General features: G+C 41.2%; 1 protein-coding gene across 3 annotated transcripts in view; it reads right to left on the bottom strand.

The window, feature by feature from the left end:
• The window catches only part of LOC111218918 (paired box protein Pax-7-like), a 62,555-nt gene extending 45,107 nt beyond the window's left edge, over positions 1–17,448 (bottom strand). The window contains exons 1-4 of one of the 3 annotated variants that reach the window (XM_022741395.1): positions 17,359–17,448; positions 16,362–16,597; positions 15,876–16,020; positions 15,493–15,621 (exon numbers count right to left, since the gene is read on the bottom strand). In XM_022741395.1, the coding sequence (XP_022597116.1) occupies positions 15,493–15,621; positions 15,876–16,020; positions 16,362–16,597; positions 17,359–17,443 (595 nt within the window). In that variant the 5' untranslated portion in view covers positions 17,444–17,448. Of the gene's footprint in view, positions 1–15,492; positions 15,622–15,866; positions 16,021–16,361; positions 16,598–17,358 lie in introns of all 3 variants that reach the window. The other 2 variants (XM_022741393.1, XM_022741394.1) reach the window with 2 other exon arrangements.
• Between the last annotated feature and the right edge of the window lie 726 nt (positions 17,449–18,174).

Genomic DNA, 18,174 nt, shown 5'->3' with positions numbered 1-18,174 from the left:
TGTTAATGTGTACTATTTATGTTAAAAGAATTTTTGTTTTTTTGTTTTTTCTGAACTCTTTTATCATTTTAGAATCGAAATAGGAAATCCATAAGAACTGGAATCAATCAAATTTAAACCTTGCCCTAATACTGACACTAATTCTATAGTATCTACAGTATTTCTGGTGGAGTGTAGAGAATAAACACTGAGGACAATATAAAAGCTGCGTCCTCAGCGCTCTGACGTGTGTNGTGTGTGTGTGTGTGTGTGTGTGTGTGTGTGTGTGTGTGTGTGTGTGTTCGCTCCTGCTGCTTTTCCTATTTTTACAGTTTTTTATATTTCATCATTTGTCACACTGATATTTTTGTAAAAGCTGCGTCCTCAGCGCTCTGACATGTGTTTCACCTCTGTCACTCAGCTCTGCAGCCTCGTTCACACCAGGAACAAGCTGCTCATGTTGACAACAGCTGCTGTGATGCCAAAGTCTGTTTTTGTTTCCCTCCTGTTACAGTTTTGTCTCCCGCACATAACACATGTCCAGCCAGTTCACACACGCAATCTTGGTTTTTGCTTATCTGCATCCCTCTGTTGACCCGGCAACCACATGTGATGTCATCTACTCTGTTTCCATGAGAACCTGCTCCTCAGGCTGTTTCTCAGTTTTCTGCAGGACCTCATCTGGACAAGACTCTGAGACAGGACCTGCTCATGTTGTGTGCTCATGTTGAGGAGACCTGGAGGTTCGATCTCACACGATGAAGATTTATCTATTCACTCACTCTGAATTTAGCATTACTAGTTATAGTAGTTTTTAGTAGTCCTCTTTCTGAACTGTGTGTTCTGCAGTTCTGGGTTCTGGTTCTGATTTGTCAACTGTCAGAATAAGACTTTATAAGTATCAAAGATTCAATATAAAAATAGATTGTTTATCTAGATGCAGAGAGTTCTGCTTTATCCGTCCAGGTGTCCCTGGGACACAGCGGAGGACAATGTGGAACATACACATGCACAGACCAGTACAAAAAATGAGCTATTATTATTATTATTATTAATTTTATTGTTGTTGTTGTTGTTGTTATTATTAATATTAATAATAATAGTAATAATAAATGCTAGTGGTAGATAACACTAGTAACTGAGAACAATGTTATACATGACGACTGAAAAGATTTATTTCTGACTGGTTCACAGTTCAACATTAATATTTCATTATAGAAGAACAGTGTCAGCTGAACACAGAACCCTGTGTGTCCCTGTGTTTTACAAACACTTTCATTAGCACTTATACACAAAAATTATACACATAATATATCATAGTAAATTTTTTTTCTCCTTCAGTTTGTCTTGTCAGAGTAAGGACTGTAAAAACTGGGTCACCTGAGAGTGGGTGTGGAAGCAGAGCTGAGGACGTGATGGGACATGTAAATGAAAGTGGAGCAGAGTGTCCGGGCTGACAAACTGAACTGCACTGGTGGTTTGGTATCGCATGTTAGCAGCAGCTCCACACTTGCTTTGGATGGCAGCACAATAAGGATCCCCAGAATGGAGGAGAATAAAGTTTGACAGGCCGGTGGATCAGGAGGGTCGGCCACTCTCTGCAGCTGATAATGGAGAGAGAGATTATGGTAATGAGACAGACGCCTAGAGCCGATAGAGAGGCTAAACCTGGACTTCATCTTTGTCTCCACCAGATCCCTCGATTGGCATGCTACGTCTTATCAGGAGAATGCTCCTCACACACACACACACACACACACACACACATAGGGTTTGCAAATGTGCTGCAGTATCAATAACAAACACTGGTTCCACACAAAAGCCTGGTTTTGTTGCACAGTGAATATGACATATAGAAACGCATCCATGCTCAGATCACACACACAGACACACACACACAGACACATACACTCACACACACACTCACACACACAAACACACACATGCACACACACACACACACACACACACACACACACACACACACACACGCGCGCACACACACACACACACACATACACACACTAAAAAACAAATCTAATTAAACAATTATAGACACTCTGATGACTTAATAATGAGGCTATAATTCCATTTCCTGTTCCAGGGAGAGATTTATCACCACATTAATACCTAATTATATTTTTGAGGATGTTCGATCAGTGGGAGCTGTGTCCCTCTGAGTCTCCAGCTTTATGATAAAGCTCTGACTTTTCTTTAAGACATGAACTATTGTGTTTCTGTTTGGTTGTCATTTAGTCTGTCAGACTGGCTGTCATTCATTTACTATATATATATATAAATATATATATATATATACATATATATATAAAATATATATGTGTATATATATATATATATATATATACATATATATAGAGTTCAAAGTTCAGTTCATACAGATGAAAATGAACTAGTTCACGTTCATAGTTTTTAATAAATAGGCCGCTATTCAATGAATTATTGTACACCACTGAAGAATCTCAGACATGAGTTACATTTAAAACCATCTGTACCACTAGCACCAGACATCCTGGGCCGTGTCTATGGAAACGTCATTGAATGCGTTCATGCACAATATATATATATATATATATATATATATATTTTTTTTTTTTTTTTTTTTTTTTTTTTTCTAACCTCAGCTTGAACCTGGTCTTTTATGTGTGTGGTTGGAGGATATAATCCTAGCAACACCTTCAGCAGACAGGTGGATGACCCAGGTCTTGTCGTAGAACTGTACAAACACAATACTGACAGTTCTCTTCCCCCTTTGTCCAAGACATGGGGACAAAGACTGAGGGGCTGCAGAAAACTAATTATGGGTCATTTTGAAAATCATATTAGTTCCAGTATAATTAGACTCAGGATCTGCTTCAGTTCTGCTGCTCAGGCGCTGACCAGGCATACAGACCACACTGACTCTGAGCTGAACCTGCTGATGCTCCACATGTTCACAGCTGAAGAACATATCTGTTCTGACGTGTCCGATGAGGATCTACCTGCTCAGCTGCAGGCCAGGACTAAACCCACCTGCTCTCATCATCACTGCTCACACTCTTCATCACCAGCGGCTGCACAACTCCACAGACTGTCTGGTCACAGCCTAGAAGCTCATGATGTACCAGATTAAAGGTCAAATGTGATTAGCTGACAACATCAGGGACAGAGACAGAGACAGAGTCAGGGTCAGAGGCAGAGACAGAGACAGAGCCAGGGACAGGGACAGAGTCAGGGTCAGAGTCAGAGACAGAGACAGAGTCAGGGACAGAGACAGAGTCAGAGACAGGGACAGAGACAGAGACAGAGGTAGGGACAGGGACAGAGACAGAGTCAGGGACAGAGACAGAGTCAGGGACAGGGACAGAGACAGAGACAGAGACAGAGTCAGGGGCAGAGACAGAGAGGGACAGGGACAGAGACAGAGTCAGGGACAGAGAGAGAGACAGAGTCAGGGACAGAGACAAAGTCAGGGACAGGGACAGAGTCAGAGGCCGAGACAGAGTCAGGGACAGGGACAGGGACAGAGACATAGGTAGGGACAGAGACAGAGTCAGGGACAGAGACAGAGACAGAGGTAGGGACAGGGACAGAGACAGAGACAGAGTCAGGGACAGAGACAAAGTCAGGGACAGAGTCAGAGGCCGAGACAGAGTCAGGGACAGGGACAGAGACAGAGTCAGAGACAGAGTCAGGGTCAGAGACAGAGACAGAGACATAGGTAGGGACAGGGGCAGAGGCAGAGACAGAGTCCGGGACAGGGACAGGGACAGGGACAGGGACTGGGACCTCAGCAGCAGCTCACACATGAGTACGTGGGGACAGACTTCAGTGGAAGTGGCTCTGAGAGTCCTTTGTGCAGCTCTTACTGGTCAGCTGCCTCAGTGACAAAATGGGCTCACCTTAAAGAACCAGGAGCCTGGTTCAGGGGGGGCCTTTAGGGGGCCACTGGCCATGAAAGAGCACAACCAGCCCCGCTGCACTCTTCACAGACTGAGTCAGTGAAGCTGAGCAGCCGAGCACTTTAACAATTAAAGAGGTCAAATGGAACATACGGGGGGGGGGGTTATATTCATCAGCTGGATCACAACATGAAGCCAGACGGAACCTGTATGTGTGCACTGGTACACAGTGTGTTTAGCCTATTAAAATGTAAACACACATATGTTCCTCTGCTGATTGTTTCTGTGGTGAAGCAGCTCCCAGTCCATCCTGATGGTTTCCAGTCACTAAATCTCTTTTCTATAACGCAGCTTACTGTGATATCAGCTACAGGTTCACTTCTTTTTTGCTGCAACGGCATGTTTTCATTTGAATTGCAGATTTTTATTCTCCATAATACGGAAGGTCTGAACACTCGACTAATGAGGCTAAAGCCAAAGTTTTAAAAATTATTCCAAGAACACAAAAGAAAGTGAAATGAAATCTGCCAGTTGGCACAAGGAGCTGCTCCGTCAACAAAGGCCTCAAATTCAAGCCCAAATGGGCAAAACTGAGCTGAAGCTGAGACCAGCGGCACGACGCCGCCGCTGCCTCTGCTCACACTCCCATTCAAACTGTTCAGCATTGTTCCTGCCTTTGTTCCAACACAGCTCCGCACAATGGTATTTAGTCACAACTAATGCAGCAGAAGTATACAGTAAGCAGCAGGAGTGCAGCGTGTGCAACGTAGGCACTTTCACAATGATGGATCAAATATTTTCCAGAAGATGTAGGAACTCTGAGAAATCCCAACTTTTGTTGTTTGTCTGTGAGGAACAGTTGAGTGCAGCCTCAGACAGAGAGCTGCGGGAGAGAGAGCGTAGAACTGGCTCTGAACTCAATCCAGCCCACACAAAGATGCTGCTTTATCAGGCATTATGTCTTAGCAAACTGCTATTAATGCAAAGTCTTTATCTTCTTTCCTCCACAGGCTCTGGCACACATGTGTCTTTATTTAGCAGATAAAAAATAGCCATAAACAAAAATTGCGGACTGTCAATATAAATACTGATAAAGATTAGAGCTGGGAGCAAATATAATAATAAGAGGCCCTCTTAAGATATACTCGACACAGCAAAGCCCTCAGTGGACAGCTGCAGGCTTAGAGAAAGCAATTGCAGGAAGTTTTAAAGAGCAATAGAATAATCTTATTTTGGAAGAAAGTAGATTAACAATCAGAGCAGAGCAGAGAAAATGAAGTGATCTGTGCTTGTTGACTCTTCTCTGGTTCAAAAGCTTAGAAATTCTCTGATGCGTTGTAGGAGATGGAGGATAGGTGAGTTTTCATCTGCTGATATGTAACTGCACAGCTTTTCATATGTTCTCAACCACTCTGGAGGATCTGTGTGAACGCAGACACCAGCAGCTGAAACGTCTCACTGACTTCATATTTTGTAGCATTTTGTTCAGGTTTGTGACTGGTTCGTTAGTTCGGTTCGTTAACAACACAGCTCTACATTTATACACAAGCAGAAACACTGCAGGGTGAATTTTATTAACATCTGTTCTATGTCAAAACCTTGCAGTTAGTGAGTTTCCAGTTCAACACAGACAAAGAATCTCACAAGTCCTGTGGAAAAAAGAAAATCATTTGCATTGTGGAGAAAAACCCTGTTATGACTGCAGAGCATCTGAAGAACCGTCTCCAGGTTGTAGGAGGAGACTAAAAGACCAGAACCTCAGAGGATTCATCACAAGATTCAAACCTCTGGTAAACCTCTGAAACACAAAGTCCAGGCTGCAGTTCACTTAAACCCACATACTGTAAGTAAACCAGTCTGTGGACTGACTGGAAAAAAACGATAGGAAGAGTGAGGAGAAAACAGGAACAGTGCATGACTCACAGCCTCCACCTCTTCTGTCAAACATGGAGGTTCTGTTACAGCTCCATTGATATTTACTGACGGTTTCACAGCAGACAGAAGCAGGAGGCTGAACACAGAGGTCTACAGGAGCGGGCACTGGACCACATGTCATCACTCTGCAGGACCTGATCCTGAACATACAGCCAAAATCAACCAAAGAGCTTTCTCTGGTGAAGAAGAGTCTCACTGAAGACCAGACTGAAGACAGAGGCTCACAACAACAAGCTCTGAAGGAGCTGCAGTTAGCTCTGGGCCTGATGATGTCTGTGCTGAAGAAACGTGTGACTGTGCAAACACAGTGTGTTTTAGGTCTGAGCAAAGAAGGTAGAAAGTTTGATTTAACTTTAACTTCCATTGTTTTGTGTTTCAGTCTCTGAACTATTACATCATTTTTATTATTATTATCATTATTATTATTAATATTAATATTATCATCACATTAGACTGCACAGATGTTGCACCCCTTACCACCTTTGCCACTCCGTTCATTTCCTATAGTCTGACAAAATAATCTTAACTCGAGGTCCTCTTATAGGGAGAAGCTCAAATGTAAGACTCCAGGAAATCACTGATCCCAGACCAGCATGTAGACCTACAGCTTGTCGTCTTTTTCTGCTTTAAACTGATCAGATACAGAAACGTAGCTTCAGAGACGTGGGTGGGTTCTGTGCACAGAGCCAAGCTAGCTGTTTCCCCCTGTTCACAGTCTTTATGAGAAGCTAAGCTAACCTGCTCTGGCAGAATCTTCATATTTACATACAGAGATGTGACACTGATGAGCACAGCTGACTCTCATCTATAAGCACAGCTCCCAAAATGTTAATTAAAAGAACTGCAGCCATTTCAACAACACATCTAATAATGTTCAAATATCATCGTATTTTTATTGTTAGTTTCAGTGAAGTAAACTTCATTCTGGCACGTTTATAAAGACGATATAAATGTTCTTCGTCTCTGTACAAATAAAATCTTTTTTTCTTTTTCCAGGGTTTATTTGTTTTTATCCTCTTTAACTTCCTTTTTTCATCAGATGAAGTGAAAGCATTTCAGCATCGGGAAACACTACATGACTCTCAGCAGCAGCAACTACAGACGTTTTTACTTCCAGCCTAACAGCAGTCTAAGTTTGGGGGGGGGGGGGGGGGGGGGGGGCGGCGGACCCTCCCCCTGCAGATGTAGATCCATTCAGAGCCAGAGCATTAGAAATGCCGCTCAGCTCAGCTCACAGAGGAGAAGCTTTCCTTTCAATGTTTTGCTGTTGTCTAGCTCAATCGTGTCACTTTGAGGGAGTCTATTCAGAGGTATTCATGCATCTGCCTTCAGGCCACAATGGCCGCCACTTTATAAACTGTCAGCCTGCTCGCCTCGAGCCTTTGGTTCATCTTTTTTTCTTCTCTTTAATAAACTTGGAGGAGTTCATCAACTCCTTCAATAGGAAATCCAGGAACAAATAGGAGAGCAGGCCTCCTGGTCGAGTTCAGATTCTTTTTGTTGTCACTAACTGTTTGTCTGTCTGACCAGCACATTCTCACTTTCTGGGGCCTCAGATATGAAACAGGGTGATTCTTCAAACAAGGTCTTTATATGAACCTGTTCCACTGACTGCTGCTGAACTCACACTGATCACACTCTCATCAGTGAGGAAGGTCGTCCTCCTCAGGATACATTCAACAACACCACACTCAACGTTTTCGCCTTTACATTTAGCAGCTGATCACATTCATCAGTTTAGATCGTTTAAATGAAGCTGAATTAAAATAATTTGCAAACAGATCATCTAACAATGTAAATCCTGTAAATCCTGTTAATTTTCCACACATACAGTTTGGCTCATGATGCTAAACTCAGCTCAGAATAAAAATCCTTATTATTACTGTTTAACCAAATATTATTCTGCAATATCATGATGGTGTTTTCTGGAAAATGATCTATGGATTCACAGACAGGTGTGTGTGTGTGTGTTTGTTAACGTATGTATTAAAAACCTGAAAAGTAAATGTGGCTCATCACATAGATACAAAAAAGAAGAACTGCAAATCTATAAATCCAGTATTTTTACAAAACAGTTCCTCTCTCAGATTCAGCATCACTCATAACAACCAGAAATATTATAACACTACATGTGTCAGTATAAACAGTAAAACAGTATGACAGCTTAGAGACAAAATCCTCATTTCACCCTGATGTAAAATAAATACAATAATAAACTGTTTTTATAATTGAAACTGAAATTTGAAATTGGCAGAATCAATAAGAATAAAAACAAGAATAAGAATAAGAATAAAAATAAAAATAAAAATAAAAATAGAAATAAGAATAACAAAAGAATAGAAATAAGAATAAGAATAAAACTAAAAATAAGAAGAATAAAAATAAGAGTAAGAGTAAGAATAAGAATAAGAATATGTCTCCAACACAGTTCTATAATAGGTTGAGTCTCAGACTCTTTTTTACTGACTCAGCTGAAGACTTGACTGTCACATCTGTTAACACAGTAGATGAGCAGGTTGATTTTAGTGTCTGTGCCCTTCAGAGGACAGAAATTCCTTCCCTCCCCTATTTCACCAGGACAACATCAAACACACACACACACACACACACATGCAGACAGATGATGGAGGTTATAAAATAGGCTGATGATAAAGATACTGTGATATATTGGATCAGTATTACAGATGTTCTGGAGGCTCAGCTGACGCCACATTCATTATGTTCATTATGGGCCTGAGTACAAATATGAAGCCGTTTGTTCAAAACATTTAAAACATTCTGAGGGAACAAATTTATCATCAGAATAAAACATTCAGGAACATTTTATGAATATAATTTACTATTTCATTACATGAATCAGCTGTTGATAAAATAATTCCTTGTTCCCACTGATAGTGAAAAAAATTATATTGCAATCATTATTATTATCATTGCAATTACAGATTTTGATATAATGCTTCAATCATAACGCTTAATTTATAATGCTTAATTTATAACGTTTCATTCATAACGTTTCATTCATAATGCTTCATTTATAATAAATCATTTATAATAAATCATTTATAACTTCATTGTGAGAATTCATTTATAAAATTTCATTTATAACATTTCATTTATAAAATTTCATTTATAACGTTTCATTTATAACGTTTCATTTATAACGTTTCATTATCAATTCATTTATAACAATTCATTTATTACACTTAATTTGTAATAATTCATTGATAAAGCTTAATTTATAATAATTCATTTATAACGCTTTATTTATAACACTTCATTTATAACAATTCATTTATTACACTTCATTTGTAATAATTCATTGATAAAGCTTAATTTATAATGCGTCATTTATAATGCGTCATTTATAACGCTTTATTTATAACACTTCATTTATAACAATTCATTTATAATAATTCATTTATAACGCTTCAGTTGCTTCAGTTATAACGCTTTGTTTATAACGCTCATTTGTAATGGTCTGTTGTTTACCTTTATCAAAAAACTGCAGCTCCTGTGCTTTGGATATTGCACTTGGCCATATTGTGATTTTGATGATATTTCTATAAATTGTTCAGCTCTAATTGATGGTAATGTAAATAACTGTGGGACTAAGAGCTAACAGCTGGACATTTAGAAATACATTACACTCTAATTATTTTATTAGATACAGAGAACAGGTTAATAACCTTTCCTCTTCCTGTGTATTTATCGGGGAACAGAATTAGAATAATATAATGAATATAATCAGGATGATGTTCCTTATCAGGTGTTTGCTCCACCTGACTGATCAGGTTGTCAGTAGCTGTGCACTTGCCAATGGTGCGTTTGTTTTCTACTCCATGATAACAAACAGCTGTATTTTCTCCTGCACTCAGTAATGATCAGACTGTAACACACTCTACAAACATACTTCAGTGTCTGTCTCCTGTAAAAGGCCCAGTAGGTCCTCCCTTCATCCCCACACTCCTGTTCTTTAACACTCTTTGTCAGAAGGAACCAGGCATTTCAAAATAAAGTGTTCCTGAACCTTGTGTGAGATCAGCTGATCCATGGAGCTGGTGTTCACACTCTGCTCCCTGATTTATTTCTCACTTCCCTGGCCTGAGAGTGTGTTAAATATGTGGCTCAAATTATTTTAATGCAGTGACGGAGAAATGGCCATTAATCCACTTTCATACCTTTCAGCAGCGTGAACATTTTCTCTACACCCCCAAAATTACCGGGCCTTTATGCCCCAGTAATCTCTGTATATTTAAGGTCATTTTCTAGCCAATTACACTGGATGGGTGCGTTTGGTGAATGTGATTTCCTCCACGGATTGATGGAGAAGACCATGAATAAGCCATCTAATAGATCCACGCACACAGACCTCTGTATGGAAATTTCAATCAGGATTTCAGAGCTGCATTCAGTCACTCCAGCCATCTCCAGCACACCGTCCTAACACGCACTGCTAATATGAATAATCAGTTATACACACTCCAGCTCTGTCTTCACCGTCTCTACACTCCTTTAAAAAAATAATTAACAGAAAAAAGCAGCTAAATAAATAAATAAAATATAATTCAGCTGGGTTTTTTAAAGAAGTATAATAATTTAAAGCATGGAGACCTTGTTCTTTTATTCTGAAACTCCTCCACCTCTCGGGGATCAGAGGCTGTACTGTATCGTCCTATTGAACAGCGAGTGACAAGATAATGTAAATCAACACGTAATCTACAGTCGACGTGACAACATGCAGATGATCTGATCCAGTATTTAATTAAAGAGACAAATGCTTCTGTCTCTGGTGTAAAAATAAATTCTTCTGTGATGAAAGAGCAAAGCTGAAGACTCATGAAGCAGAGCGGCGTTTAGTGGAGGAGTGTGTGTTTGATCCTGCAGCGAGGTGGAGGAGGAGGAGGCCCCTGAACGGGCTCCGGGGCCAGATGAGTTGGATTAAAGTAGATGTGTCTCTGCCAAATCCTGACGCTGTGGCAGCTACAGACCAATCACAGGAAGTGAACCTCTTACACCCTCTGCTATATTTTCCATTTTCTCTGCTCATTTGAAATAAAGTTGTATGATTGGACAAAGCTCAGCCTCTGAATGGTCTGTTAAGACGTGAGTGTGTAATGTGTGTGTGTTGCACACACTCAGCGTCAGACAGCAGCAGGCGACATGAATCATGGGCTTCACCATGAGAGGCCGTGAGGGCTCAGCTCAATTAAAGACCAACCAAAGTGTTGACAGTTTATTCATTTGTTGTTGCCATATTATTTGTGCTATGTGTTGTGATTTCTCTGTTTGCCATTGTGCTGTGTGTATCCTTTGCAAATGGGGTGTTAATGGGCTGCCCGAGGCTCTGACTGCCCTCACCCCCGGTCTGCCTGTTTGTTCTTTGTGCGCTGCTCCTCTTTTGTTGGCTGATCAGCTTCCCAACGGGTCGCCAGACAAGATTCTTGGCATTTGTCGGCAAAATGAAAGGAGGATTAAGGGATGGCTACTGAACACTCCATGGCAAAGAAGTGGGCTGCTATTCTCCCATTCAAAGCCCCCTCCCAGTCCAGCAGCTCGCCTTTATATATGTTTGTTTTGTCAAAGACATCGCTGAGAAGTCCAGAGAGCTACAAGACACGAAGGGAAATCAACAAGTAGGTCAGGCCTGACAGAAATGTTAATGGAAGGGGAGAAATCAACAATCAGCTGGGGTCTAAGGTTTCATTACTACAACTACAGCTGAGAGCCTTTCACAGAGTTTCAGAATAAAACTCACAGAGAGCTGCAGTTATTTCATTAGACTGATCATCAGTGATTCAGCTGATTGATGCAGGTCAAAAAAAATTCATAAATCATATGAATGAGGAGATGGAGGAAAGCACTGCTGCTAATAATATTAATCATCATCATCATCATCATCATCATTGTTATTATTACCCATACCAAAATGTAATACATGACATATTTGTCCCTATATCGAGAGTGATGTTGCAATAAATGTCACCTATAAGGGGATATATTATTATCACATATATACATTCTCTGGATATATGAAGATATACGTTTATAAAATTTATGAAGTGCCCGTAATAAAATGTATACATGCATATATATTAAAACTATCTATGTGCTGAAATTTTCCATAGAACACATTTGTTTTCTATGTAAAAACGTTTTCCATGTTCTTTCATGTTATGTACAAATTAACATGTGTTAACATCATATATTTAATTTATTTATGCAAGTTTATTAAAACAACATACATGTCTACCTACATACAAAATCTATGTTTATTAATGTTTTTCTTATTTATTTCTCATAAATTTTAAAAATGTCTCTTCACATTCTGTGAAAGTGTCTCAGGTTTTTGGACTCTACTGTTTTTAATATGGACATATTTTAACAGGTTTTGGGATGGATATATATTTATGTAACAAATGTCTACAATATAAGCATACACAAATAAATGTATATATTTGTATAGGCTAGATATCTATGTCAACATATGAAAGTAAGTACATATAAAATATAAATGTATATTTCATATATGTAAATTCAATATATGCACATATATTACATTTGGGTATTATTATTATAATTCTATTTTTTGTGTTTTGCTGTGATTGAAGTGTGATGTGTGTTCTGGTGTCATGTGGTAAACAGGCTTTAATCGACAGACTGACAGCAGCTGATGATGAATCTCATTGTGTCAGTATCAACACAAACGTCTCTGATCAGCAGCAGGAGATCAGAACCTCTGAGCTCCGGCTGCTTCCTCCTGTCATCCTCCACTGTCCTCGTCCACCTTCTCCGCTCACTGTCTCCACTTCCTGTCCTCAACTCCTTTCTCCATCCTGTCCTCAGTTCAACTTCCACACTTCCACTGAAACAGATTCCCATACGTGTCACCTGATGTCTCTGTGCCACGCGTCTCTGCTCATTTCACATTTCACTGTCAGTCCACAGAAGACTTTTTTAATGGATGAAAAAATCCCATTGACTGACCCTGACCCCAGCTGACGTCCTCCACATGATCACATGACTTATTAGTAAAAAGCTTAAATGAATCGGATATTCTAGATATTATTCTGACACAGCGTAAATAAGTGTTTTGGCTGCTGTGATCATTTTTTGATTAAAGAATTGTTCACATTGTTATTTTGTGATGACGATTATCAGTCAGCTGGTAGAAAGGTGAAGACGGAGAGGTGCAGGTGTTTTTATTCTGCTTGATGCTGTGATGGATGATCTGACTGAATTGGTTTCTGAAATAAATCTGATGAGACAAAGACAAAGATGGCCGTTTCTGCCTGTCGGCTGTTTTCATGTTTAGAGACAAATCCCCGTCACATTTAAACAACTTCCTGTTTGAAACACTGAGACAGACAAATGAAAATATTAAATAAAGTTTTATAATTTTAGTGTCTGTGAAACACCTCCAACTGTCTCTAGAGTCAGCATGGTTATCATGATGATGATGATGATGATATCTGCTCTGTGTTGCACGTGGGCTCTCAGCCCCTTATCTCTTTTTTAATATGTCCCTTAAAAATGTGAATTTTTGGTGAGTGGCGGTGGCGGCGGGAGGAGAGGGGAGGTTAATCCCACTTTAATACACAGATGCACAGCCCAGGACCAAGGCTGTGATGATTGTGTTATCTCCAGCCAACATTTGGGTCTCCCTCAATTTCAACCCGGCAAAATAGCTGGGAGAAAGTGCAGATGGAGAGCAGCGAGCGCGGCTGCCCGGGGAAAAGTGTTATTAATAGCTGCAATAGAAGTTCCCACAGCCTGCGCTCGCCGTAAAGCTGCTTCTTGTCACTTCCACTGGATTTGTTTGAAGTCCTCTCTCCATCCTCACTGTCGACCTTCTTTTCTCTCAGCCAGGCTTACCCTGCACTCCAAAACTGACTCTGTTGTTCCTCTCTACTCTACGTTCTGCCTGTTTGGAGGAGGCAGCAGCAGCAGCAGCAGCAGCAGCAGCTCACTGACTAACTGCTGCCTTCAGGAGCAGAGGAAGAGACAGTGAATCTGTCACAGACACAGTTTATAATGTGACCAGCAGCAGACCTGATACACACCAGCAGCTTCCATATGTGGAGGATGAATATATTAACAAACACTTGACAGTATGCTTACAGTCACATATTTACACTGCACTGTATCCATATCTAGATTTTACATTGTCTATAGAACTGAGAGTGATGAAAGATACAAGAGATATGATGCATATATGTTGTATATATGTTGAATATATGTGGAGTCATTTCTGATATCTATGTTTTGTCACAGAGTCAGAGGGCCGCTTGTACATTAATAAACATTTAATTATAATGTATTTTCTTCTATCATTATAAACATTTTAAAGGTTGTGCAGTTGAAATACTTGACTCTTTTCCCACAAACACACACACACACAAACACATATGTCCTGTGACAGACAGCAGCTCATCCATGTGTCCTCTCTCTCTTTCTCTTTCTCTCTCTCTCTCTCTCACTCTCTCTCTCTCTCTCTCTCTGCCAACACGCCACCAAAATCAATCCCGCAGAAACAAATGAAATGAATATTTAAAAACACAATCTAAACAACACGAAAGGAAACCTTCAAATCGCATGAGTTCTGCCGCGGGCTTTTACACCACGAAGTCAGCGGCTGAAAGATGAAAGTGAAAAGAAATAAAAGGCTCAATTTAATCTGCTTTAGAGCCTTCAACAGGGCGCGTGAGCCCGGGACTGAGAGTGAGGGCTGATAGGGGATAAATATATTTCTTACCATGCCCGCCAGCTATTACACACAGACGCCTATTCAACACACACCGGTTTCATTACCAGCTGTAATAGGCTAAGTCTTCAAATTATTAGACGCCAGGCCGGATGACAGAGAGACGGAGGCTGATCTGTGAACAGCGACAACAGGAGGACAGGTCTGGAACACCGCAGGTCTAATGAACGAACAGCTGATCCATCAAACAGGCCTCAAAAACCAGATTCGACAAAAACCGGTGCAACAGAAGCCCGTGTAGCCTTTTCACCGTAAGAAAAACACACACACATACATGCTGTTAAACACCAGCATATATAATTACAGTCTCAGAGAAACGTTCATTAAAGGTAGCATTAAATCATTTTCATGATTAATGCTTCATAAATATTTCTTCAGATCGGATTTAATTGTTTTAAATGAGTCATTAAAGCTCAGGCCGCAGTAACGTGTGAATGAGACGTTCAAGGCCGCTCCGTTTCTTGTTTATATATGTTAAACATTTATTCTGTCCTTTGGCTCGGGGTCTGTTTTTCTGAACTGTTGCGGTGTCTGCGACGCAAATCAAATCTTCCACACCCCGCTCCTCACAGGCCGCTGTGAGGCCGATGTGAGGCCGATTGAGGCCGCGGCCCCCGGCCCGGCGGCCCCCGCTCTTGTCCTTGTCAGGCCGCCTGTAATTGATATTGACTGGCACATCGGTCATCTGTCAGCATCGCTTTCAAAGGAGCGTTTAACAGCACCGCGGGAGCCGGGTCCCCATCATTAATAATTAAGCGGCCGCTGTGTCTGCTGGGAGATCAGGAAGACCCGCCGCCTCTAAACGCCCGTTTAACACCAATTTGTGCGCAAATGATGGCGCAGACAGCAGGGAAACCAGCAGCTGTTCACGCGGTCTGGGCCGGGTCATGACCGGGGTCTGACCGGGGTCTGGCCTACCTTTGTCGCCGAGGATTCCGTCGATGCTGTGTTTGGTTTTCTTCTCTCCGTCTTCATCCTTTTTATCACACTCATCCTCGTCATCCTTTTTTCCAAATCGAGCTCGAAGTACACGACTGATGGAGCTCACTGCGGACACACAGGCAGCCTCAGTAATAATAATAATAATAATAATAATAATAATAATAATAATAATAATAATAATAATAATAGATTATTAATTGTAGCCATAATTATTAATTATAGTAAATTATTAATTATAATAAGAATAACGGCCTTCATTTCTCAACAACCTCGGCCTTAATTTTCTTTTTATTATTTAAGTTTATTCAAGTGAATCGGAAAATGGCGGTAAAATGAAAATAGAATGAAACGCAGCTTACCAGGGGAGGCCTCACCTGAAGGGACTGTGCTTCTGTCACACACACCGTCCTTCAGCAGCTTGTCCCGGATCTCCCAGCTGAACATGCCGGGGTTGTCCCGCTTGTACTCCTCTATCCGCTTCTCCACGTCCGGCGTGGCCACCTGCTGCAAGTGGGAAAGACAGAAAGACGGAAAGAAAGAAAGAAAGAAAGAAAGAGAGAAAGAAAGAAAGAAAGAAAGAAAGAAAGAAATGAATTTCATTTCATTTCATTCATTCATTCATTCATTTCATTTACTTGATTTATTATTATTATTATTATTATTGCCATTATTATTATCGTTTGTATTATTATTATTATTATCATTATTATTATTGTTATTATTATTATTATTATTATCATCATCATCATCACCACCATCATCATCATCATCATTATTATTGTTATTATTATTATTCGTGTTATTATTATTATTATTATTAGGCTATTATTGCCGGCTCCTCTCACCCTGGGCTTGCTGCCTCCGATCGCTCCGGGCCGGATGGACCCGGTCTCCTGGTAGCGGCAGAGGATCTTGGAGACGCAGCCGTGGGAGACCCGCAGCTGCCGGGAGATGACGCAGGGCCGGATTCCATGGTGGGCCATCTCCACTATCTTGTGTCGGATGTGGTTGGGCAGCGGCCGTCCGTTAATGAAGACCCCTCCGAGCTGGTTGACCCGTCCCTGGCCTAGAGGAGTGGACACTGTGGGGGACAGCAGGAGACACCGAGGGAAACATTTCACAATTTCATATAGTATTATATATATATATATATATATATATATATATATGTGTGTGTGTGTGTGTGTGTGTGTGTGTGTGTGTGTGTGTGTGTAGTTATTGTGTTTGTGTGTAGGCTACATAAAACTGGACTGTAATACAGGCCTGGCCATATGAATATAGAGTTAACAAATGAATAAAGGCCTGGTCGTAATGTAGGCCTGGAGAAATGAACGTAACCTGAATATATTGATGTAGGCCCACTGTTACTGCATCAGTGACTCTCATTAAACGGACATTTAGGCCTAAATCGTGGAGACAGGTGGGTGTTTGGTTCAGAGCCGTGGACCCTGTAGAGGAGGTTTCATCACATCATGTTCTCCGTTGTTGTGTGTTTAAATTTCCAGGCGCAGGACACTTGCAGAAATTCCGTTTTTCAGGTTCGACACTCTCTTAGATTTAGACTCATTTTAAATTGGTTGTTAAATGGTTAATAAATGAAGAGCAGCTAAGCCTGAGACCTTTAGCCTAATATTTAGCGCTCTGTGCTGTTCAGAAAACGAACGAGCATTTTACTGTGTGAAACGGCTTGTTGATGTGAAACCCTTCTCTACAGTCCAGGGTCTTTTTGTCAGACTGAGCTCTAGAGTTTTCTGCCCCCTCCAGACGTCCTGTCTCCCGGTGTAAAGGCCCCATGGGTCGCGGTAAAGCCGCTCCCTCAGCGGCTGCTGCTCTCATGCCTACCTTCCAGAGGGAACCCAGTGCGGGGATAGTTCTGTCCGGGAGCCGGGCGCATCATCCGCGGTACCGTTCCTGGCAAAGACGACATGGTACCATTAAAAAAAGAAAAGAGACAAAAAGAAAAGAAAAGAAAAAAGATGGACAAGTTTCTAGATGTCCTGTTCACGTGCCGTGTTGGTCACAGAGTGTTGAAGGGAGAAAATGTCTGACACATCCAGAGAGAACAGCAGGTTCATGTGAGGAGCCGACTGTGAGTCCTTACACTGCTAATGTGCTCACAGTGTGGAGCTGCTCCGTCTCTGACACCAGCTTATTTAACCGGTGTGAAGGCTGGACTCCTCCGACTGTCTCCCGGACAAGTCTGGGCCAGGCGGGCTCGAGGAGGGGGGACGGGTCGCGAGCAGCGATAGGTTCCTGGAGCCTTCTCTTATTCGAGAGGGAAAAGCTCCAACAACTTTCAGCAGCCAATGGGAAGGAAGGGATAAAGATGCATGCACACACACACACACACACACACACACACACTGAATCTCTACATCATTGGCCCTATAAAACACAACAGAGCAGCGCAGCTTGCACACTGGACACACATGTCAGATGCTCTTGTGCACATCTCCAGCCATCTACACAGTGTGTGTGTGTGTGTGTGTGTGTGTGTGCGTGTTTGCGCGCGCGTGTCTTTATTTATTATCCACCGCTGGAGACAAACACCTCAGCCTCCATTGATGCAGCGCATTGTAACACACAGTGTAACCTGATAAGTGACAGGTTGATTTTAACTGACCAACTTGTTTTGCCTCTCAGGCTGCAGCTCCATAC

Source organism: Seriola dumerili, unplaced genomic scaffold (genome assembly GCF_002260705.1).
Source record: "Seriola dumerili isolate Sdu_G_001 unplaced genomic scaffold, Sdu_1.0 BDQW01000056.1, whole genome shotgun sequence".
Taxonomy (NCBI): domain Eukaryota; kingdom Metazoa; phylum Chordata; class Actinopteri; order Carangiformes; family Carangidae; genus Seriola; species Seriola dumerili.
The sequence above is the reverse complement of the archived record's forward strand: the minus strand, read 5'-3'. Positions and strand labels throughout refer to the sequence as shown.